At 51.5% G+C, this 23,036-nt stretch overlaps 2 protein-coding genes across 5 annotated transcripts in view; one reads left to right on the top strand and one right to left on the bottom strand.

The window, feature by feature from the left end:
* The window catches only part of SPDEF (SAM pointed domain containing ETS transcription factor), a 28,282-nt gene extending 16,384 nt beyond the window's left edge, over positions 1 to 11,898 (top strand). For both annotated transcript variants that reach the window (XM_032792644.2, XM_075064920.1), the window contains exons 2-6: positions 1,423 to 1,914; positions 5,283 to 5,480; positions 5,636 to 5,683; positions 6,455 to 6,595; positions 7,762 to 11,898. In XM_032792644.2, the coding sequence (XP_032648535.1) occupies positions 1,449 to 1,914; positions 5,283 to 5,480; positions 5,636 to 5,683; positions 6,455 to 6,595; positions 7,762 to 7,940 (1,032 nt within the window). In that variant the 5' untranslated portion in view covers positions 1,423 to 1,448 and the 3' untranslated portion in view covers positions 7,941 to 11,898. The remainder of the gene's footprint in view (positions 1 to 1,422; positions 1,915 to 5,282; positions 5,481 to 5,635; positions 5,684 to 6,454; positions 6,596 to 7,761) is intronic.
* Positions 11,899 to 14,653: 2,755 nt separating this feature from the next.
* The window catches only part of PACSIN1 (protein kinase C and casein kinase substrate in neurons 1), a 61,589-nt gene continuing 53,206 nt past the window's right edge, over positions 14,654 to 23,036 (bottom strand). For all 3 annotated transcript variants that reach the window (XM_032792642.2, XM_032792640.2, XM_032792641.2), the window contains 6 exons: positions 22,459 to 22,614; positions 21,552 to 21,727; positions 20,914 to 21,034; positions 20,655 to 20,779; positions 19,841 to 20,034; positions 14,654 to 18,923 (listed from right to left, as the gene is read on the bottom strand). In XM_032792642.2, the coding sequence (XP_032648533.1) occupies positions 18,814 to 18,923; positions 19,841 to 20,034; positions 20,655 to 20,779; positions 20,914 to 21,034; positions 21,552 to 21,727; positions 22,459 to 22,614 (882 nt within the window). In that variant the 3' untranslated portion in view covers positions 14,654 to 18,813. The remainder of the gene's footprint in view (positions 18,924 to 19,840; positions 20,035 to 20,654; positions 20,780 to 20,913; positions 21,035 to 21,551; positions 21,728 to 22,458; positions 22,615 to 23,036) is intronic.

The following is a 23,036-nucleotide window of genomic DNA, read 5'->3' as shown; positions in this document are numbered from 1 at the left end:
TGCCCTCCGGTGCAATAGTAGTGGATACACTGGGGCCTAGATCTTGTTTGAGAATCCCCATGGGGAGAGCAGTGTCCTTCAGGACAACATTCTCAGCCCCTGCCTATGATAGGGACCAGGCTTACAAAGGGGTTTAGGCACCTAGTGAAAAACACCTAAGCAGGTTACATGGCTAACTCCCAGTGACATCAAATGGGATTTCTGTGCCGAACCTGCTTAGATGCTTTTATATAAATCTCGCTAGGTGCCATCATTACATGCCTAAATCTCTTTGTAAACCTGGCCCTAGGTGTTAAGATATTGCAGCAAGCCAGGATTTGGAATCCCTTGCAATGCTTCGAATCCACCCAGCGGCCATGCTAGGAGCTTTATGAGGCTCTGAGCCGTAGCAAAGCCAAGAGAGAACCAACCATTTTGTGGAGTCCTGCGGCCCTGCAACAGTTTCCTCGCTTGGTGTAGATGTGCCCTGGGCCTGCTGGTGATGTGAAGCCCATGTAAAGGGCTGCTTCGTTGGTTACACTCGGATCATTTTTTTATTATTTATTATGATTGTGGTTGATTTGTATTACTGCAGTGCCTTTGACTCCTAGTCCCAGACCAGGAGCCCACCGTGCTAGGTGCTGTACAAACACAGAACAAAACGATGGTCCCTGCCCCACTTGGATGGGCCTTGTCTCGGTTATTTTAACTGATAAGCCCTCGAAGGCCCAGCTTGGAGCAGATGCAGTGAGGGGGAATGTTCTAGAATCCAACCTCTGCCTGAGATGCAGGGCTCTGTCTAACCCTGCTACAAGCAGCATCTCTCCTGCCCTGCATTACCCAGTGATGGGGAACAGCTGTGCCTGCTAATGCTCAGGTTCTTGGCAGAGATGCTCTCCCTGTCCAAGTCAGGGTGCTCAGAAACCAGATTTCCCAGGCACACATCCATCTCTGGTTGTGTGTCCATTTCTTCCCGAGAAATACGCAGTTCCCCTCCCAAGGCTGATGGCTTCATTGCCCCAAACAGGGTCCAGCTCACCCCAGCCACCTGCGGGAAGGGGCTTATTTACCCCACACCATTTTCCTTCCTACCTCCTCCAGAAAGTTACCACCCTGATCAGAAATGACTCTCCCTCATGTTTGGTATCTGATCGTTCCAGGCAGATTGGCTTTTCCCCACTCTCCTCCTACCCTCTGATTGCCAAATGACCCAGAAGCAAAGGAGTCACCCAGGCCTGTGAAGAGCTATTTAACCTGTTTTCATCTGGGGGTCTCTTTGGGCGTCGAGTGGCTCTTTGGAGGCTTCTTTCCCACTAACAGGCTTAGCTTTCCCCCTTTGTGCCTGACTACTGGGCAGAAAGGCAGGAATTTTTATCAAGCCCCAGCCCTTTCTGACTGGTGCTTGTTGGTTTGTTTCTCTTTCCACCCCTTGGTGGCTGACAGACTTGGAGACGCACTCGGGCAGAGTGATGGGCAGCGCAGGCCAGAGGCTGACCGCTCTGCCTCATGGCCGGATCACCCCGCAGGAGACCCTGCTGCTGACCAGCCTGGAGAAGCCCCCTGCTGCACAAGACCCTGATACCCGGAGCTGGAGCTCCCTGGACAGCCCCAGCCCCCCTGCCACACCCGAGCAGACCCTGCCCACTTTCTACCTCCACTACTTTGATATGCTCTACTCAGAGGACACCAACTGGGTGCCCAAGGGCCTGGGGGAGACTCCTCAGGGCAGTGGCCAAGGGGGCAGGGGCGAAGAGCAGAAGGAGCCAGAGCAGTGTCCCATCATCGACAGCCAGGGCTTGGGACTGAGCCCCGACATGGACTACCAGGAGAGCCTCCACTTGGAGGAGCACTCGCTGGAGCAGGTGCAGAGCATGGTGGTGGGCGAAGTGCTAAAGGACATTGAGACGGCTTGCAAGCTCCTCAACATTGCAGCAGGTGGGTGCCCCATCTGTCTCTCCACTTTTGCTCTGTGTGTGTGGGGGGGGATTTAGAGGGCCAAGGAGAACTCAGCGCCTTGTTGTGGGGAGACCGGAGGCTCAGAGGGCTCCAGACTGAGCTGTGGAGCTTGTCACCTCTTGCTTGCTGGTTCGGATTAGGTTCAGCAGCAGGTGAAAAGCATTGTTGGCTCTTGGTCCAGGATGTCCGTGGAGTGGCTCGAGAATTCCGGGCCCTCCATGATTACCAGAGAGCACCAGGATGTGCTGTGTATGTTAGTATTCACAGGGCAGCCAGCGTTAACGGCTGGACCCAAAGCCCTTGGAAGGCAATGGGAGTGTTTCTGTTGTCCTCAGTGAGCTTTGGGTCAGGTCCTAATTGTCCCCCTTGTGGGCACTCTCAGCAGAGAGGCCAAAGACTGACTGGGCCATGGAGGCTGGGCTCTTTCCTCACCCCTCACTGGGATTCCTCCAGGGCAGGCCGAGTCATGTTTCCAGGGGCCAGGGATGTCGAAGGAAAGACACCCCCGCTGTCCTCTGTGGACTTTCCTGGCACGACACTCCTCAACCAAAACCAGCCACGGGGATTCCTTTTTTTCTGTTCAAATCCATTTGACAGAAATTTAAATAATCAAACCATTCTGCTGGGTTGTGACAGAGTGAGTGGGGTGTGAGTAAGGCCCCGAGAGGGCAGCATCTGGATTCCAGCAGTGCCAAAAGTTTTCAAACAGGTAGGGCTAGGGGTGGAAGAGTCTGAGGCCTGATCTCCACCTAAAACTTAGGTCGACCTAGCTGCATTGCCCAAGACTGTGAAAAATTTCACACCCTGAGCAGTGTAGTTGCATCAACTTAACCCCCAGTGTAGGATTCTTCCGATGACCACTGGAAAGGCAGATGACCTACATCAAAAGAAAATCCCCTTCTGTCGATGTAGGAAGCGTCTACACTGCTGTGCGGCAGCGCCGTAACTCTGCTGCTGTAGCAGCAATAGTGTAGATGTGGCCTCATAGTTCCTGTCCCAGTCTTCTAGATGCTTCCCACTAGCAGAATATTCTGGTGTCCCCAGAGGCTGGGGCAGCTGGACTTATAGCGGCTAGCAGGTTTTCTCCATCTCCCATGTCTATGACAATGTGAAATATATTTGACTAGGTTGCAGGGGGAATCTCTTCCCCAGGGGTGAAAAGTGTCTTTGAAGTCACGTGTGTTAAGCAAGTGGATGGCGGGTGAGGAAGGGAGCAGCCGGATGGGTCTGTCTGTCTTTCTTCTTTCTTTCTTTGGAGAGCTGGTGGTGGAATGTTGAGTGTCTAACAGAACTGTCCTCTCAGGTGATTGTTCTGGGGTGGCGGTGGGGAAGGGGCTGGAGCCTGCTTTTCATTGACATCAATGGTAAAACTGCTAGTGACACAAACAGGGAGCAGGGTTAGGCTGCAGGGGTGTGATAGTGAAATCTTAAAGTATCACATGCACCGTAGAGAGGGAAAAAGAGTCATGCCAAGGAATCGTGGCGTGGTGGGAAGGGACCAACCCCTGCTGATGCAAATACCCTTGATTCATGGTGTGGGGGGTGAGAATCTGGACCCAAATGTTGCATTGTGGTTCGTACCTGTCTCTAAAATCATCCGGCATATGTGTTTAAATGCAATGGCATAGGATATCTGGAGCAGTGCCCTGAGTTACAAGCAGCCTACAGCAGGGTTGCAGCCATCTGGCCCCAATCCTGACAGGATTTAGAATGAACCAGAATGAGCAATCTGATCTTCAGAGGAGCCTGAGCTGGCTCCTATCTGAATCAATGGGCATTTTCTCACTGAATTCAGTGGGAGCAGGAGCAGGGCCTTCTTGCTCCAATGGTGCAAAAGTGCACTGTGCACATCCTCTCTGAAGAGCCAAACCCAGCAGCAAGCTCGGACCCCTGCAAACAGCACCTCATTGATCCAGCTCCGCAGCTGGCAGCACTGGCAGCAATGGGGTTTGGGAGCCGGGGCCTGTAGGAGAAACGGCTGGAGCCAGAAACAGAGTCCCAGCTAGATCATGAAAACCATGCTGAGCATTTTAACCCCTGCCTTGCGCTGATCGTAAAGGACTCTGCAAGGTGCACTGGGACAGAGAGCAAAGGTGGCAAAGTCTCCAGTAGTAATGCACAGTAGTAATGCACAGTTTGGTTTACTAGGCTGAGTTCCTCTGGCCTGAGGAATTTTGGGCCAGCTCCTTAGCTGGTGTAAATCAATGGCACTGTGTGAATTTACAAATTTTGAGGATCTCCCCATATATTTGGGGGGAGCAGTGTCTCAAATAGCTCGCAAGGTTTCTACCTCTAATGCTGGAGCGGGCCTGAACTGGAATCCCAGACCAAACTCTCTGGGCTTGGAAGCTCAGAACCACCAAGGAACTCTGGCTGGTCTCATGCTGCATTTGAAATATTTTGTATCCTGTGGAGTTTCTTGAGCATCTATAAAGCCTTTGCACTGAGGCATTAAGAATATTAGACTGGCTCTTACACTGGTCCAATTGGCAGTCAGCGTGGCTATGCTGATTTCCATCCACTGAAGCCTTGAATTTTGCAGCATGTGAGAAGGTGATTTGCCCTATTACGTGGGTGCATGCAGTAGCCACTTGCTGGGTGCATAGCCCTGCTGGGCGCCCCGAGCCAGGTGCTCTTCCAGAGGGAGTTGCTGTTTCACAAACAGTGACGATGGGGAACAAAGTGATTTGGCATGCAAGGGACAAATGTGCCCCTTTAGGAGAACCAGCCCTTCGGACAGGTCATGATGCTGTTGCTTCCGCCATGGGCATTCGGTCCATCTTCTTTTCCTGACCGGATTGTTCATCTGAAAGTGCGCTTGCTGGGCTTGGTGAAAAGGGACTCGCTCCTTACAGCCAGGCCAGGCCTGCACTGAGGAGGCTCCCCTGTGCTGTAGGTGAAGGGTGCTTCTGATGCTCCCTTCCCCTGCCCCCGCACCCCCATGATCTGTGGGTTTTGAGGTCTGTTGACTGGCGTTGAATTCTCTCCCAGTAGAGGCAGGGACTTTCTGCAGGTGGGGCATTCCCCTGGCAGGAAAGGGATCTGGTTCCCAGGGGGATGGGGCAAAGAAGGAGGCAGGGAACCCAGGAGAGGATCAAAGATCCATGTTACCAGTGGTTGAAGTAGATTGAAACTGGAGGGGTAGTTTCCTTGTCCCAGCCATGCAGGAGGCGGAACAGGCAGGGAGTACTGCTCCTCCGAGCTGAAGCAGCTCCCTTGTCCTTTTAGTATGGGAGGGGTGCAGTGTTCTCTGTTACTGTAATCCTTGCAGAGTGTTCTCTGGAGGGGAAGTGTCCCCTGACCCCGCTCACCGGGACCGGGCGGGGTGTTTTGTTTCTTTTCCACAGATCCGGCGGACTGGAGTCCAGGAAACGTCCAGAAGTGGATCCTATGGACCGAGCACCAGTACCGACTGCCCCAGATCGGGAAATCTTTCCAGGACCTGTCTGGGAAGGATCTGTGTGCCATGTCAGAGGAGCAGTTCCGTCAGCGCTCCTTGGTGTGCGGGGACGTGTTGCATGCCCACCTGGACATCTGGAAATCAGGTACATGCCGGCAGAGTTGGAGGAGGTGGGGTGAGCACAGCAAAGTTTCCTTAACCGTGTTACCCATGGGAACGGTGCGCTTTGTAGCGGGTGGATTCTGCTCCCCTCGCCTGACGCTTGTGCCCTCTCTGACACTGACCATGCTTCCCTTCCAGCTGCCTGGATGAAGGAGAAGGCTGCACCTGGAGAAATGCGGTACTGTGGTGAGTTCCCAGCTTTGCCAAGGACAGGAAGCAAGAAGGGGTAGGAGGGAAGCTGGAGGTGCAGCAGGAGGGTCAATGAACCTGTTTCCCTCTTACGATTCAGTGACTGGGTCCCCAGTTATTTCAGGGGTTGCTTCTCTCTTAATCAGGACCAATATGTTAATCATCATTAATTCTCAGAGTGGTAATTATAATACACTATTTATTAGTCAATAATAGCCTGGTTAATAACCAACCCAAAGGGGAAATGACTATCAGTCTATCCCAGATACTTATATAGCCCTCATTACCCTAATATCGGAGTGCGTCACAGTCTGGTGTGTATTTATTATTACTGTAGAACTCAGGAGTCCCAGCCACAGACTAGCATCTCACTGTGCTAGGTGCTGTACAAATACAGAATAAAAAGATGGTCCCAATGCCAAAGAGCTGACAATCTCAGTCTTTACAACACTTCTGAGAGGCAGGGCAGGGCTATTATCCCTGCGTTACAGCTGGGGAACTGAGGCACAGAAAGGCTAAGTGACCTGCCCAGGATCACACAGGGAGACTGTGGCAGAGTAGGGAACTCAACCTGGGATTCCCAAGTCGCAGGCTGTTGCCCTGCCCACTGAACCATCCTTCCTCTCATCAGATGGCAGCCATTTTTGGCCACTGATGAGTCGAGATGACCTGGGCAAGCTGAAGAGGAAAGACTCCCTCTGTTCCCAGTCCCCAGAGCCACTTGCTGGTAGCGACTAACAGCTGGATTGTTCTTCCTTTCTGCCGCAGCGGGTGACGAGAGCTGGACGGAAAGCGAGGTGGACTCCTCCTGCTCAGGCCAGCCCATCCACCTATGGCAGTTCCTCAAAGAGCTTTTGCTGAAGCCTCATCACTATGGACGGTTCATTCGCTGGCTCAATAAGGAGAAAGGTGGGGGCTGTTGATTCCTCCTGGGGAACTCAAAGCCACTTTTTGTATCTATGCCCCTAGGCCCCACAGTATTGAGTCTCATAGCACGAGTATTCACCCAGGCAGGTGCTTCTACCCAGAGCTCTCTGGGCCAGATTCTACTGTCATCATTTCGTCAATCCATAGGGCCAGATTTTCTGCCCTGCTTTTCTCCTTGCACCCAGAAAATCAAGCCCAGTGACTCCCATTTTACACTAGTGAGAGTGAGATCAGAATGAGGTGCTATGCCTGGGTGTCTCAGGCTACGGTTCTCTGTATGACTAAGGTACTCATTGCCATGGACACAAATCTGAGTCTCCCGTTATCTTTCCCCAAGTTCCATCCCTCAGTGAGTTTGTGGGACCCAGAGTTCTATTTTCCATTCCCTAAACTTCCTTCCTGGTGAAACTGGGCTCCTGATCCTGGATTCCTGTAGTGCCTAGATCAAAGCCCGAGCGCGCAAGGCTCTCCATGTTGCTGGTGTGTCTACCCAGCGCATGGCAGCAAGCCTCTGAGCTCGGGTCGACAGGCATAGGCTCCTGGGGCTCACCCTACTGTAGACATGTAGCTATGTAGATATTGCAGCCTAGGCTGTGAGTCCCACGCCCCCTGCCCTAGGCTTCTGAGCCCAATGCTTTTGATTTGGTTGGGGATTGGTCCTGCTTTGGGCAGGGGGTTGGACTAGATGACCTCCTGAGGTCCCTTCCAACCCTGATCTTCCATGATTCTATGCTGAATGTCTTCACAGCTATTCTTAGCATAAACCATGTGATCCTGAGTTTGCCGAGCTGGGCTTGGAGGTTCACTGCCACTGCCTGTGTTAGACACGTCCACAGAGTCCCTGCCCCAAAGACTTTACGAGGCAGATGAAGGGTGAGAGGGGAAATGGCCACACAGAAAGTGGGAGTCGCTTGTCAGTGTCCACTCAGCAGACCTGTGTCAGAGCTGGGACTAGAATTCAAGTTTCCCCGAGCCCTGCGCTCTGCCCACGAGACTATGCTGCCTCTCAGTGGCCCTGGGATTGGTCCTGCTTTGAGCAAGGGGTTGGACTAGATGACCTCCTGAGGTCCCTTCCAACCCTGATAGTCTATGATTCAAACCCCATCCTATATTATTGCCTTCTTTTTCTCTGCATGTTCCTCTCTCAGGCATATTCAAGATCGAGGACTCTGCCCAGGTGGCTCGTTTATGGGGAATCCGGAAGAACCGGCCCGCCATGAACTATGACAAGCTGAGCCGGTCCATCCGGCAGTATTACAAGAAAGGGATCATCCGGAAACCTGACATCTCCCAGCGCCTGGTCTACCAGTTTGTACACCCTGTCTGAGAAGAGGGCAGTAGCAGGGGAAGAGACTGACTTCCTGGTGGGATCCCTGTAACCACAGCACCTCCCACTCCCTTCCAAAAAGAGATCCACCTTTTGAAAATAAAGATGAAGTCTAGGGTTATGCAAGAGGCTGGAAATTCATCAAACTTGCTGGATGAACTTCAGAGCTTCCAACCTCCCCCAGGCTACAAGGCATGTGTGTTGGGGGAGGAACCCCCACCTAACAATGGACTGCCTGTGAAATAGAGTGTATACATTTAATTGTGGAGCCAATGAGTTTGTGTAGAAAGCCCCCTTCTCCCTCTAAAGCTGTGGTGTGAGGGAACCAAGTGAGGGGGGCACAACAATTGGGTGGGGTGGCGGAGTTGGGGCCGAGGGGATGGTGCCTGGAAGCAATGTCGAACCAATAGAAGTTACATATGACTGTTGTGGATGAGGTTCATTTTTCCCCCCAGGTTTTCAAGTCTTTGGCTGTGCAAGAGGCACCCCTAGACCAGATGCCACTTAGCAGAGATTTATGGCATGTTGGAGGTCACGCAGCAAAGCAACAGGGTGTAGAACCCAGAAGTCCTGCCCATGCGTGGGAACATAGGAGTTATCATACTGCATCAGACCATTGGGCCTTGTTTCTGACCCTGGCCAGTCACCCCTGCTTTAGTGAAAGGTACTGGTACCCCTGTAGTGATGGTAACTTGCCCCCAGGGGAAGTTTCTTCCTGATCCCCATCAGGTAGAGTGTCGTGTGTCCTGAAGATTGATAAGAGCCCCACCCACCCATATACCCCACAACATCTAGTGATAATCAGATTCGGCCTCTCTTCATCAATGCTTTCCCCTTCCAGGTGGGGAGCTTGAGTTGTCCTGAAATATCCCAAGGATATGGTCATGGCAGTTCTACCGGTCTTGCTTTTTTCTGGTCTGAAGCCGTTCTCTGGGCATGGAGAAGAGGTAATTCCTCCTGCCTCCCAGCCAGTCCAGAGCCTTTCTTTAATGGGACAACTCCCCCATCAATACCCTAACTGAAATCTCTTCCTTAAAGGGGCCATCTTCTATCCTTCCCTGAGCTGGAAAAGTAGCTGATCAGCCCAATCATTAATTGGCGGTGCCTGTTTTTGGTGGGGGCAAGGATAGAATGATAGCCAGAAAGTGCTTGCCACTAAGGCAGTCTCTCCCCACAACACTTGCTATATGCATGCGATCAACTTGGCAATGCCTCCAGCCTTGTGTGGCAGTGTAGGGATGCCCCCGTGTGGAAGTGCTCTGCGAGCCGGCAGAGAGCAGCAATGCTCTGGTGTAGACGACTGCCAGAAGGACTGAGGGTTATCAGCTGGAGATGCTGCAGCTGAAGCGTTTGCCTCCCTCGTTGGCTCGTTTGGATGTGGGTAGGCAGTAGAAAGCAGTGGAATTGTCCAGTAGTGTGTGATGCTGGGTTAGCAGCCGCATAACTGGCTGGTTTGTCCAAGAACCTCTCAAGCGTCCTGCTTCTCTTCCTGACGGAGAAGCAATTCTGAAGAACGTGCCTTGCTCTACTGGGAAAATCGCTTCAACAAGTTCATCATGTCCAACTGGCCCTCTGAGACATGCAGTGGGCAGCTTCCCTTTTTCTGGGTGCCATTTTAATGCGTCAGGACTAGATTCTGCACTTAGGCCGGTATAAACCGGGAGTAACTCTCTGAGCTTCAACCGGGTTACTCTGGATTCACACCAGTGTAAATGAGATCAGAATCTGGCCCAAATGTTGTTTTGGAGTCAAGTTCTGCTACCTCCTACCCCAGTTCGTCTCCCGTTGCCTTTGGCAAGAGCAGCACCAGCTGTAAACCAAAGACAAGCATGGCTGATCGTGGGGTGGGCTCTAATTCGGGGATTGCCTAACTGGGCCAAACCCCGGCCACCTGACTGGGATCTGAAGTGATTGAACTAGCTAGTTTCTGGTGCACACTTGAATGGGTGCGGTGACCATTTTCGGGCATTGTGTGTGAAAGGACAAAGTCACCCATGCGCAGGATGTGAGAGAGGCTCATTTGAAAGGAAAAACAATAGGATCATACACAGCAGCCTTCTACCAGGGCTCACGCTGACCCAAAGCTGGGACACCCTGGCACTTGGATGCATGAGAAAGCCATCTGGCTGAACAGCAGGGTAATACCAAAAAGCTCTTCTGGGAAGCATGGAGTCAGCAGGCTGTGTAGTATGTTGCTTTGCCTGCTGGACAGGTTGCTGTACCATCTTTCTGCTCATTGGCCAATCTCCTAAACAAGAGTAGATTGCAAACAGAGTGGGACCAGTATATCTTGGATCCCTTCTGTGCTGCCCCACTGGGGACAAAATGAAGGCCACTGGGCAGGTTTCCCTTCCTCACCACAGCTTGTGGTGTTTATGCCCCAGTTGCGCTAGTTAGTTTCCTAGCTATACCATCATCCTGTTTGTGAGAAATCTGCTGCCTATCCTGGGCAAGCCAAGACTGGAGAAAGATCCAACCTGCTCTTGGAGCACAGAGTGATTAAAGGTGGGTAGAGTGCAGCACAACAACTGGGTTGGCTTTTGGTGACCAGAGGTTGAGCTTGTTTTCTAGTAAGTCTGTCTCCTTAATTCAACTGGTGATTAGGGGAATTCACTGGTGTTGAAAGGGGCTGGGGGAGAAAGCCTGAAGACTGACATTATAGCCTGGGTACTAACAAGAAAATTAGTAACTGTCTTACCCCCATACTTCCAGCTTCAGTCCTGATCTGGCAGTCCCACTACTAGCGTTGACTAAGGAAGTCATTCTCCATCTGATACGGGCTCAAGCTGCAGACTTTGGATCCAGATTTCAAAGTTCCCAAGGTGTTTGAATCTGGGCTTTTTGATTCAGTACATTATAAAGAATGGAGCCATTTTCAAAACTCAGATCAAGGTTTGGATTCCAACCTCCACCTGCAAAATAGCCAGCACTTTGGCTCTCCTGTATGTGCTCCCTCTGCCCCAGTCAGTCTTTCTGCTCAGACTGCCAACTATGAACCAGTTGTGATGGCTGTTCATGTGGTGTATGAACACCTGTCTACTAGGAACTAGACAGAGACTCACTAAACTCATTTCCTACCAGTGCACAGGACTTTCTTGACTGCCTTATTCTTGTACCTGTTTTTAAAGGCATTATTATTTGTTTTTTTACATCTCTGCAGTTTACTCCCACTGGGAAACAAATCAACAGAAGCTGACAAGATTATAGTACAATAGAACTTGGGCAGAGGGTAGAGGGTTGTTTAAACTGTACATTTCATAACAGGCCAAGTTACCTGGTAATGTTGATCTTTTATATTATAGTTTATTTGTTTTCTTTTGGTTTTGGCTGATGAGACATTGTGGTTCAGGTTCAAATGAAGAGTTTAGAAGGGAGACAAGGATATCTGTAAAAGCCTTTGGAAGAGTTTAAAGAAAAATACACATATGTGTTGTATTTTGGTTTTTGTTTTTTAACTTAAAAGAGCTGCCTGTGTTGGCTGCTGCCTTTGTATTTCCTTCTGATAATTTTGTATTGTTTACATGTCAGAGTAGGAGCTCCAGTGCTTCTTAGATTCCCAGCATATGTTGTATCTCATTGCCTTGAAGTTCTGATGCCTTGCGGGGAGCGGGGAGACAGCTTTGTATCTTCTGAAAAACCATGAAAGTTGTGCCATGTGATTATTTGTGTGTATAATGAAAACAGGAAAAAATTGATGTGAACCACGTGGCTAATAGACCCCTCCCCTAGCCAAGGATCGGTCCAGTAACCTTCTCTCTATTACAATGAACAATGGTCTAGTCTGTTTTGGGGTTGTTTTTTTCAGTTTGCAGTGGAAAGGGTGTATGCAGATATGTGCAAAGTAAGTGTTTTCTTGCCTCTGTGTATGAGAACGTGTGTGTCCCCCTATGTGTGCGCAGGGAACATGCACATGTGTTTGTGTTCACGTGTGCATGGTCCAAGAGCGTGTGTGTGTGAAAGCCGCAGGGCACTGGTAAGAAACTCTACGTGGAGGGAGCAGCTGCTGCTGTCCACCTTGGTTTTTGCTATAGCAGCACGTCAAAGGCAAACAAAGCTGCCTTTCTGCCATCTCCATCACCCCAACCCTGCAGCCTTTGGTGGTGTCTCAAGTTGGGAACCCATAATCACATGCCCATGTGGTCCCTAGATCCTCCTATGCTTTCCCCCACCCCTTTCCCTTATTGCTAGGGCACAGTGGCACGTTCTTGCATGAGGCTGTGTGTGAAAATGTGCACTCTCGCCTAGGTGCTGCTTTTGCATAACCAGACCTCCTGTCCCCCTGGACTACTGCACCTTTAAGGAAGCAGGTAAGGATACTGCCTTAAGAGGTGACCCAGTGGTGCTTAACATCCCCAATAACCAGCAAAACACACTGTGCATGAATAAAATAATCCTTTTTATTACTGTATTTTTTTAAGTATTACCTATTTTTTTTCCTTTATCGAAGAAGACGCAGCCTTGCGTGCCAGATACACATGCTCCTTCTCCTAGTGTTGCTTTGCTTGCAGTAACACTGTTACTTACAGCCTCAAGATTGCCCCCCAAGCCGACAGGACTCTAATGGGAAATGTTAAGCAACGGCCATGCCCCCATTTCTGTCCTCTCCCTCCAGAGATGAGTATAGAGCTAGACAGACAGTTAATGGCATTATCTCAACCACTGGAAACTTTGTTCCCTTCTATTTGAGCCCTTGAAGCTCCCCCTGGCCATATACGGGCAGCCTCTCATTTTAAAGCCTCATAGGTCAGATTTGCCTTCTCTTAACCCCGCTATTTTCTGGCGCGGTTCGGTCCTGTGGGGAAAGGGGGAGGGTGGAGTGCTTGCGACGTTCTTTTGCCAGGGTAAAGGCTTTGCCCTTTGTGCTCTGCCTGTCCCATGATCCTCCATCTAAATACAGAATTATTCTCCTGGGAGCTGTTTGCTCACCCACTACAAAACTCTTTCTGAGCCTCAGTGATGGATTGGGTGACCAGCAGTGAGGTTCAATGGATTTAGGAGCTAACACATTCAGTGGAGCAGTCAAGGGGAGAAGCAGAGGATCTACTCCATGTGACGGATTAAATATTCTTAAACTGTGCCTGAGAACCTGTCCTAAAAGTCTCAGCTCAGTCCTCTTGGGTTACAACCCACTCCAGGAAGCTATTGGATAATGTAGGGACCACTCCCGCAGAGGAGCCTCCAAACTCCGTCTGAACCTGGTCTGAATTCAGAGAGCTCAGGACTTCACAGGACTGCGCTCTTATGTTGTGGTTCACCCTAGCATTTAGTTTGGGCCTTGCTTGCTCCTTAAGGAGGCTTGACATCAGGGGAAACTCTCCTGCAAAGGACCTTTATTGAGAGAAGAAGTGTCCACCTCTGGTTATTGCTGGCTGTGCTGGCCGAGGCTGGCTGGCTTGGGAGACAGGTCACGCATCTTTTTCTAAAGAGAATGGGCCAAATTCCTTGTGGATGTGGCCCTGCTGACTTCACTGGAGCAACATAAAAGATTTTCCCTTTGCACCGTACACTCAGTTCCATGTTTCCCATCCCCATTGCCCTGAAGCAGAGCAGAATTTCCGTGCCTTCCATGCAAGACATGGCCAACTCGCATCACTATACTCACAGTGAAAACTTTCACCCACTTGACGTAAGGGCTATTTCTTCTGTCCCAGCTAGATCAAGGCCCTGCAGTCACTGCATTATTGCTGTTCTGAGCTTGGCAAAAAACAAAATAAAGCCTAAGTGTCCCTCTCCTGCCATTCCAAATTCAAAGCTCCTCTAACCTGCAGCTGCAGCATGGAAAAGGGCCTGCCAAATGTTCCTGGAACTGAACATCAGGAGGCGAGATGCGCCAAGGGGGTGGTTATGAGGATTGGGTTTCTCCCGCCCTTTCAGGCTTGGAGCTGAATTGGAACTAGGTTTGGGCTTTGGGTTGGACAATGCTAAAATCCAGTGCTGCATGACCGCAGCCTAAGTGGGAGGCAAGCACGCACCCCCAACTGGATCTGGGGAGACTCAAAATCTTGCAAGGATCTTGGCTTCATCCTGACAGCAAAACTTAAGACCACTCCCCCGGATCTGGCTTTGGATCTGACTTGGAAACAAAGCCCTCGTGGCAGCATCAGGGATTTTGAGCCAATCCCTCCTCCCCATCAACAAAGGCTTCATGGCGGAGGTCCTGGCTCATCTCCTATGAGGAGTGATAACAGAGCTGGTCTTTGCTGCAAAGGGCCTTTTCCACCTGTTTCCTACCTCAGCTCTGGCCTGCTCCTGCAACAGGCTCAGCTTCTCAGCACCTTGGAGGGACATGTTTTCAGAGCACTCAAGTCCTGGTGGTCAGACGGACTGAACCTCCTCAACTCTAGATGATGAAGTCTGCAAGCGCCCCAGGCTTCTGAAAACCAGGCCCCTTGGTTCTCGAGCTTCTCTGGATGAACACAACAGGGCCTGTTATGCCTTGTTCAGGCGCAGTGATAATTCGGCGTGCAATGGATAGAGATGAAAGGCATGGGGGAGAGGGAGGCATCATACTTCCTGGGCAGGAAGTGCACTAAGTGCCACCCAACCCCAACCCCGCCACGCTAGCACTTGAAAAATATCCCTGCTCTTACTCCCTATACCCATTGTCTGCTACAAACCAAACCCCAAAGTAATGCTCATCTGGTAAAGGTAACAGTTACATCTACACCGGGTGATATTCGAGCACAAGACTCAAAGGAGGGTTAAAATCCATATAACAATTACATAGCTCAGTTACTCGTTTTGTTGTTTTTGTCATATTCACAGTAATACAATCACTATATATATAGATAGACTGATAGATCTTTTTAAAATTACACAATCAATGTACAAAAAACAGGTGCAGTGCTGAAACAACAGCATTTCCTTGACTTGTTGTTGTTGTTGTTAACTAATGGAAGAAACAGAGCTGAAGGTTGGAGAGGTCTTGTCTATGTTATCCAGGATGCAGCACATTTATTTGGGCGGGAAGAACACTTGGTCGCTAGAGTCAATAATTCATGAACTAAACAGACTGAGGAGGAAGAGGAGGTGGAGGGAGGCGGCTGATGAATTTGAAGATGATGGGGGATAAATAAGCAATGATCTGTGGCTTCCTGTGGAAAAATCAGGGGGACCTTTTCTCCTGAACTGATCAAGGAATGGCAGATAACCTGTTACCCATATGCTCCCATGGGCCATATGAAATTTGAATCCACTATATAAAATGTTCTTTGTTTTTCAAAACCTCCAAGACACAAGCTGTCCTCGTGGAGGCTGCTTAAGGAGCATGGTAGCCAGATGCTGAGAGGAGCTGGAGCCTGCTGGAAAAGGGGTGGGCAGGGTGAGCCATGACTCAGCAGTGACTCATGAAGGGCTGCTCTTGCCATGTAGGGGCAATGGAGTATTTAGCCCCATTCACTTACACTCAGGGCAGGAAGAGGCTTCTCAAGACCTGTCCCATGGGAGTTGTCATATGTATCTCTACCAGCCAATATCTTTTTGTCCTGAGTAGGAGGGAGGCCAAGGAGATGATGTCTTGCTAAATTCTGGCTAGGAATCTCCTGAATGGCTTGTCTCTGCATTTGGCATTGATGGAACCAGCCTGAGGCTCACCCAGGGATTAGGAAAGGAAAATGTGGTTGGATGACAAGTGACCCAACTTCACTGCCAGCAGGAGCAAACAGCTTGGATAACTAGGTTTGCTTTTGCCAGCTTCTCTCCTGGGAAGGTTTTGGATTGGGTTATGCTGTGAGCCTACTGAGCAACACCCTCCCATCGCGATCAGGAAAGCTGCTCCTACCAGCGTGGGCTTGCTGGTAGGCCCCACTTACAAAGCATCCCAGGGCTATGAAATAACAAATACAGATGGAACTCAGACCTGCATTGTTTGGACGTAGGGTTATAGGCTCAGGTGTGTCTCTAGTGCAACAGAGAGTGATGACAACATGAGTAGCTGTGTGGTGGTTTAGTCTTCTGGTGACCTCTCCCGTGGGCAATGGGTTGTCAGTGTTATCTCAGTCTTCAGGCCAAAGCCACTGGGGAATGGCCATCTGTTTTCCAGGGGATGCTTGACCCTTTGAACAGCTCCTGCCTGCTTGTCCCTGGCAAAACCTTCCAAGGAAGACGTTCTAACAGAGGCTCTGTTTACCATGAGATGCCAGCCAGTATTCTCCTCCCCTACCTGATTGAAGCGGAAGTAAAAGCAAGTGTCCCTTTCTCCCACAGTCCTCACTTTGCTATCCTGGCTTGCAGGGGGTTAAAAGGTTGAGATGCTGCAGCTCCATGTAGCATTTGACAAAAGGATTGTTTTTTCATAGCCCTGGGATGCCACCTTTGTGCCCTTGTGGGGACTTTCCACCTGCCACTGATGGGAAAAGCCACAGATATTTCCCAGGCATGATTAGCGCTAGAAGGGCTGGGCTTGACAAGCGATGTAATGGCCCCTTTTCTCCATGGATGAGAGTAAACACCAATCCCCATCCTCTTTTATTCTCCGCGAGGAGACCCTGGTGTTTCACGCCAGACAGATTTTGCTTTGACGTTCTCTTCCATTTGGCATTTACTCTTTGGTTCCCACACCACTGCTTTTAGGCCTGATGCTGATCTAAATCTAGAGTAAAACCTCTGGGACTCGGGCAGAGTTACTCCAGATTTACACCAGTGAAACTGAGAGTGGAATTGGGCCCTACATGCTTTACTTCCTTCTCTCAGGGCTGAGGGCCTGGTTCTGCCACGTTTCCAGCTGATGCAGAACGCCCCGCTGCTATTATCATGGCTTAGGAAAGTCTCTGGGTCCAATCCACCCCCGCTTAAGCTCACTGAGGTCAATGGAATTGCACAGGGGTGAACTGCATGCTGGCTACAATGGAGAACCCACAGCTAGACTGCTGGCAAGCAGAAATACAGGCTTGGCTTGGAAATCAGGGGACAGGTCATGTGTGATCAGCAGGGCCTATGGGGTGAAAATGCCTTTCATGAGGAAGGTGCAGAGCAGCTGCTTGGGGAATCCTATTCACAGTCCCTCCAGGGAGCTCATGTCAGGACTTGGGGCCATGAATGGGGCTGGAGGACACCCATTCTCATTGGGGAAGGGACACAGCAGCTTGCTTTATAGCTCTTTCCTCTGTGTTGCAGCATCAGCACCTATTCCCACCCTTACACCGGTTGGGCTCCAGGCTCGGAATCTATTCCATATGCACCAATCCTGTCCCACATTCTCTCCTCTTGGAAGCTGTGTCCACAGATGAGTTGTTTTTAGCCTAACCTAAAGGAGGGTCCCTCTCCTGTCTGACACTAGTGCAGGCTTCATTTACTAACTGCTTCTCACCTGTGACTCTTCCACATGTGTCCTAGGCAGGGTGGTGGTCTGGAGCATCTCCTATGCTATGCACCCAGTCAGAATGCCAGGTGACTCCTCTCCATGCCCCCTGCACCCTCCATCAGGTAGCTGGGGGAGAAAGCCTGCACGTGTAAAGGGAATCTCCTGCACCCATCCACATCCGGCTGGAATAAACATAAATCCCCACCACATTCCAGTGCAAAGAACGGGACAGTGAAGTCTGCTCCCACCTTAGTTCAGTGGCAGAAAACTAGTCCCTCTGATGGTCCCTGATGAGATTCCTTTCCCAGGAAGGAGATCTTGACCCAGGCCTAAGATTCATCCTAGCCTGGCACCCTGAATCACCCTAGCACCTATCGCTGTTACAAAGAGGTCTCCAACAGCGGTGAAGCAGCGTTGCAAATCTCCAAAGAAGAGGTGATACATTTCAAGGCCCAGTTTGCGCCCTCTCAGAGTGCAGGCCTCCATTAGCTTTCACAGGCCTACACTGCTCTCCACACCACAGCAGTGTACCAAGCATTCCCCTGAAAAGGGAGCAGGAGTCCACATTGTGGTTCAGGGTCCACAGATGCATTTGCTCCAACTTGCCCAGGTGCCGCCAGAGGCATTCCTGTCTCGGACTGGAGAATTTGTACAGCCTTGCTAGGAACCTGGACTGAAGAAGTGATGTAATGTCACTGAAGAGCATTGGAAGGAAGCCTTTGCTGAGTCCAGGATGACAATACGATACCAGTGACCACACCATGGTGATGTCTGATTGGCAGAGGAAGGGGGGAAGACCATATTCTAAAAAGGGAAGGTCCCCAAAGCTTTCACCGGGATGAGGAACCTTCCTTTAATTTATAGGCAACCATTCCCGTCTGCAAGACATCAATGAGCCCTAATCCTTGCCCAACTTGAAAACTCAGTGTGTTCAGCTGGATGGGAGATGTACGGTGCATGGAAGTGGTTTGAGATGAATGGGAGAGGGCATGGATAGGTAGGGAGATTCCCCCCCGCCTTCCTGCAAAGATGGAGAAACTGGAAAGACAATGATTAGGGAGAGTGAGTATAAAAATGTATACATAAATAAAAGGAGATAAATTCCATTTCCTCCCATTTTAATTTGGTTATGTTCAAATAGGGCAAATTTGACTGGTCCCAGCAGTTGACACGCTGTGTGTTTCAGAGCAGTTCCAGCCAATGGGAAGGTGGGCTTATGATTACAATAACTTTAAAAACCAACCAATCAGAAGCCCTGGAAATGCTCTCATTGGTTGGGCTTTAAAATCTTGAGGTATTGGCTTTTTGCTTCGGAAAAAAAAAAAGACAGACAACGTCGACCTTTCACTTCATATTATCTTAGAAGAAGAAGAGGAAGAAAAGCCAGTATGCAAAATACTCTTCTGAGACGGCTCTTAAAAAAATAAAAGCTTGGTTGGAAAATATGTTTGAATCTCTAATGGTGCAGCGTGAGTGACCAGACGGCAAGATGGCTGGTTGGCTGGTGTAGAGAAATGAAGACGACGGAGGCTTTGTTTATTTTCTGACAGCAATGACGAGAACACCACGAGGTTAGATAGACTCCACATAGTTGGCTGGGTAAAGGCCGAGTTGCCCATTGTCTAGACGCCCTTTGCACCATCCTTGTTCATCTTCTTCACCTAATTTGGTTAATTCGTCGCCTGAGGCAAAAAGCAGAAATAAAGAATTCATTGCCAGTCGCCCGTGGCCCTCTTACCCTGAATGCACATGCCATGGGTGGGTAGAGCGGCCTGAACCTTGAATTTCCAGTCTGGCATTCTGCCACTCGAGCTGAAGGAGTAACTCCATTGGCTGACAGCAGTGGAAGGTACTTATCCAGCTACTGGAAGGGGACATGTAATAGAGATTGAAAAAGTGGATTCTATAGATGTGTGTGTTGTGTCCCAACTTCCGTTCTGTACCACCTGAGTTAACTCAAAACTCCCAAAGTGACTCCCACTGGATCAGGGGCGGATCTAGGCATTTTGTCGCCCCAAGCATGGCAGGCAGGCTGCCTTCGGCGGCTTGCCTGCAGGAGGTCCCCGGTCCCGCGAATTGGGCGGCAGCCTACGGGAGGTCCGCTGAAGCCACGGGACCAGCAGACCCTCCGGAGGCATGCCGCCGAAGGCAACCTGCCTGCCACCCTTGCGGCGACCAGCAGAGTGCCCCCCGTGGCTTGCTGCCCCAGGCATGCACTTGGCATGCTGGTGCCTGGAGCTGCCCCTGCACTGGATGGACATGTTCCAGGCTCAGGCCATGGATAAGGGGTTTCTGCAAAGTTGGAGCAAAATCGGCCATGCCTTGTTTGTGTTGTATAAGTGTATGAGGAGCCAGAAACCTCCCCTCTTCCCCGTATGTTCAGGGTAAACACTGGGGGGGCTTGGATAAGTCAGACATGGTGCCACTGAGTTAACTCAAACTTTCACAAAACAACAAAAAACCTCTCATGTAGACCCCTGGCTGGGGAGACGCCTCTTAAAAGGGTCAGCTCTCCCCTGCCCCCTCCACAGTTCCCCTGCCGCAACCTCTGCTGTGCCAGGGGGCTAGTGCCAGCTGCCGGAAGTGCCCTGTGCCATACCCGCTTTGAAGCTCAGCTCATCCTGCTCCTGCCCATCGTAGTCATACAGAGCCCGCACGCGCATTCCCTTCCCCGCCGGCTCCTCCTCAAAGGGGTTGGCACCGCCGTTGGCCTCGCTGGCACTGAAGGAGTTGCCGCCCTCATCGTCTGACCACTCAGTGGTGTAGGGCTGGCTGCGGTCATAGCTGCTCACACTGGGAATGCAAAGCGGGTAGAAAGTGCCGTGAAGAGAGGGAGGAAGACACGGACCTGGGAGGCAGGAGAGTGTGGGTCCCAGCAGAAGAGGGAATGTAAGAAGGGCAGCTGCCAGGGCCTTCCCCAGATACAGAAAGAGCTGGGGCCTCACCAGCTAGATTCACCTGAGAAGGGGTGGAGTCGCACTGGCACTCAGATTGCTGCCCCAGAGCCGGAAGTTACAGGACTGGCAGCAAAGACCCTTTGCTGTATCACAGCGTATCCCTCAGAAACCTCCTGCCCCAAGACACGACCGCGTCCCTTCTGCTGTATCACAGCACATCCCCCAGGAACCTCCTGCCCTGAGACATGACCGCGTCCCCTCTGCTGTATCACAGCACATCCCCCAGGAACCTCCTGCCCTGAGACACGACCGCGTCCCCTCTGCTGTATCACAGCGTATCCCCCAGGAACCGCCCGCAGTGAAACAAAATTGCACGAGAGGGTTTCTAAACAAAGGATAACAGATGTACATTCCTGCTCCCTGCCTCCCACCTCCACTGTGTCTCTGCAGCCCTCCCCATCCCTCCCAGTGGACTGGAAATTGGAGGGGCCCCTCTCGCAGCTTGGGCGCTGTCACCTGCCACGGTCCCCGGCCACTGCTGCTGACTCGCCCACTGCAGTGGCGTTGGTCAGCGTCACCCCTTCGTTCTTCTTAATCTTCTCTCGCCTCGTTATCGTGTGTGTGAGGTCCGGGTTCCACTCCTGGAGACACAAAGCAACACGTGCTCCTGTGCACCAGCTGGGCTTTCTTCACCTGCCTGCCCGCCAGGTTCCTCACCCTGCCCCCTCCCCATTTACGGCAGCCACCTCTGGAGCGAGGCAGGTGGGAGCCTCACCTCAAACTGTGGCCAGTTCATAGGCATCCCCGGGCCGCTGGTGCTGCGGAACCACCTGAGGTCCTCCTGCACATCCGCCACACGGATGGTTTGCTCCAGCTCACGATAGACATTGGTGTAGCTGAGGGAGGTCACAAGAAAAGCACAAATGAGGAAGCCTCCAGATGCCCCCCTGTGCTCATGGACAACTGAAGCTCCTTTGAGATGAGCTGGGGAAGCGCTGCGGACACTTACTGGCAGAGAAGGCGGTGGTCGGGGGTGGTTGTGGGAGGATGGACTGGAACTACGGAGCAAGTGGGACTCCCAAGAGAACTCAGAACTGGCATTCCTCTTGCTGGCCACAGGAGGGAGCCAGGCCGCTGCACAAATCCACCTGGCGTAGCCACTGATCATGGGATATCCCTAGATGAGGATGGAGCCACTGCTTCCAGCCCTGTGCCCTCCATCTGCCCTCAGAGTGACTGGGTCTGACTGGCCTTTGGGAGACTCTGCTGGGGACCTGAGCTCATCATCCAGCATCCTCTGGGGCCTGGTTCATGGCAGCCCGGCCAGTCAAGTCCCTGGAGACCCCTGTAGTTCCTATATGCTGCTGCTCTTGCTCTCCCGTCCCTCCCCACCACCCCCGTGGGCGTGGTTACCTGCTGCTCTCAGCCAGGTTCAGGTGCCGCTTGATGTCCAACAGCACCTCCTTCAGGAAGATGAGCCTCTTCTCTTCAAACTGCTGGCACTGCTCAAACACCTGCTCCATGCTCTCCATGTACTGCGGGGTGCACTTGTTCAGCTCCTCCAGCACCTTCTCATACTTCTCTTGGGTCTGCGGGCACAACCCGGGGCCAAGGTTAAAGCCCAGGCCTCCAGAGCTCCTTGACTGGGCCCTGACAGAGTCTCTCCCCACCCCAAATCCAGCTTCTGATGAACCCATCTTCATTTTTGTGAGGGCAGGGAACATGGACCTTCATCTGGGACAAATCAGCAAGCCCTGAAGTCAATGGAGCTGTGATTTATACCAGCTGGGGACCCAACTCCCCTGAAGAGACACTAATTTACACCGGGTGGGGGTCTGATGCCATTGGAGTGGTGCTGCTTTATGCCAGCAGGGGAGCGGACCTTCTCTCCCCTAACTGTTGCTTCTGCTGCACCTGCAATCCCACTAGCTGGACCCGCTGCACCCAGACTATAGTTGTTTGGGGTTGGCTCAGGGGCTGAGATCCTTTGTGGAAGGGGAGATGGGAGAAGCAGCTATATCACCAGAGCCCCTCTTTCAAGGACAAAAAAGGCCAGTAGACTCTGGTAACCTAGTAAGGCCCCTTCCTGAAGGAGACAGAGAGTGGGGTTCCAGGCGGGTTCTCCCATCTCACCTGGTTCTAAGGACCAGTGCATTGTGTCCTGGCTTCTCTGGAGACTGGAGCTATGTATCCACAAAGCCCTGGCATCATGGCAAGCTTCCCGCAGGCTGCTTCGCCAGCATGATTCACCACGGACCCGTAGGGAGCTGGGTGTATGTCTGGCTACCCTTCCCCTTCCCTCAAGGGCAGCAGCTCGCACCTTTTGCACATCTTGCTTGCACTTTTCCACCTTGTCCTGGAGCTTCTTCTGCTGGTCTGCAGTGATGGACTGCTCTGCCTTGCTGTTGGCTTCCCGGGTCATTGCCAGCTTCTCCTCTTTGCATGCCAGGTGATATGCTTTCTTGGCCGTCTCCACCTGTCGCAGGGAGGTGGGGTGAGGGAGGGAAGGAATCCAGGACAGATGTTTGCAGATGTTCTACCTGTAACCCTTATCCCTTCCCCTAAACACCTCTGCACTGCAATTGGACTTCCACCCTGCCTTTGTGCTGTCTCCCCGTCCCTGTGAATGGAGACTTGGGCATGGTTTTGTCTCATTCCACCTTCGCCCAAGGGCAATGGTGTGCTCGGAACAGAGTTCCTCTGGGGTTGGCGGCAGAAGAATAGGCAAGTACTTGTTATTATGGTCTGTACTGCAGTAGCACCTAGGAGCCCCAGTCCTGAGCCAGGACCCCCTTGTGCTAGGTGCTCTACAGACACCGAACAAAAAGATGGTCCCCTGATCCTGTTCCTGCCTCCTACATTCAGCCGTTGGGGACTTGGCTGGCTTCTCTCAGGCAC

The sequence above is a fragment of the Chelonoidis abingdonii genome, chromosome 4, assembly GCF_003597395.2.
Source record: "Chelonoidis abingdonii isolate Lonesome George chromosome 4, CheloAbing_2.0, whole genome shotgun sequence".
In the NCBI taxonomy this organism is placed as follows: Eukaryota; Metazoa; Chordata; order Testudines; family Testudinidae; genus Chelonoidis; species Chelonoidis abingdonii.
Note: the sequence above shows the minus strand (reverse complement) of the source record. Positions and strands in the feature narration are given on the sequence as shown.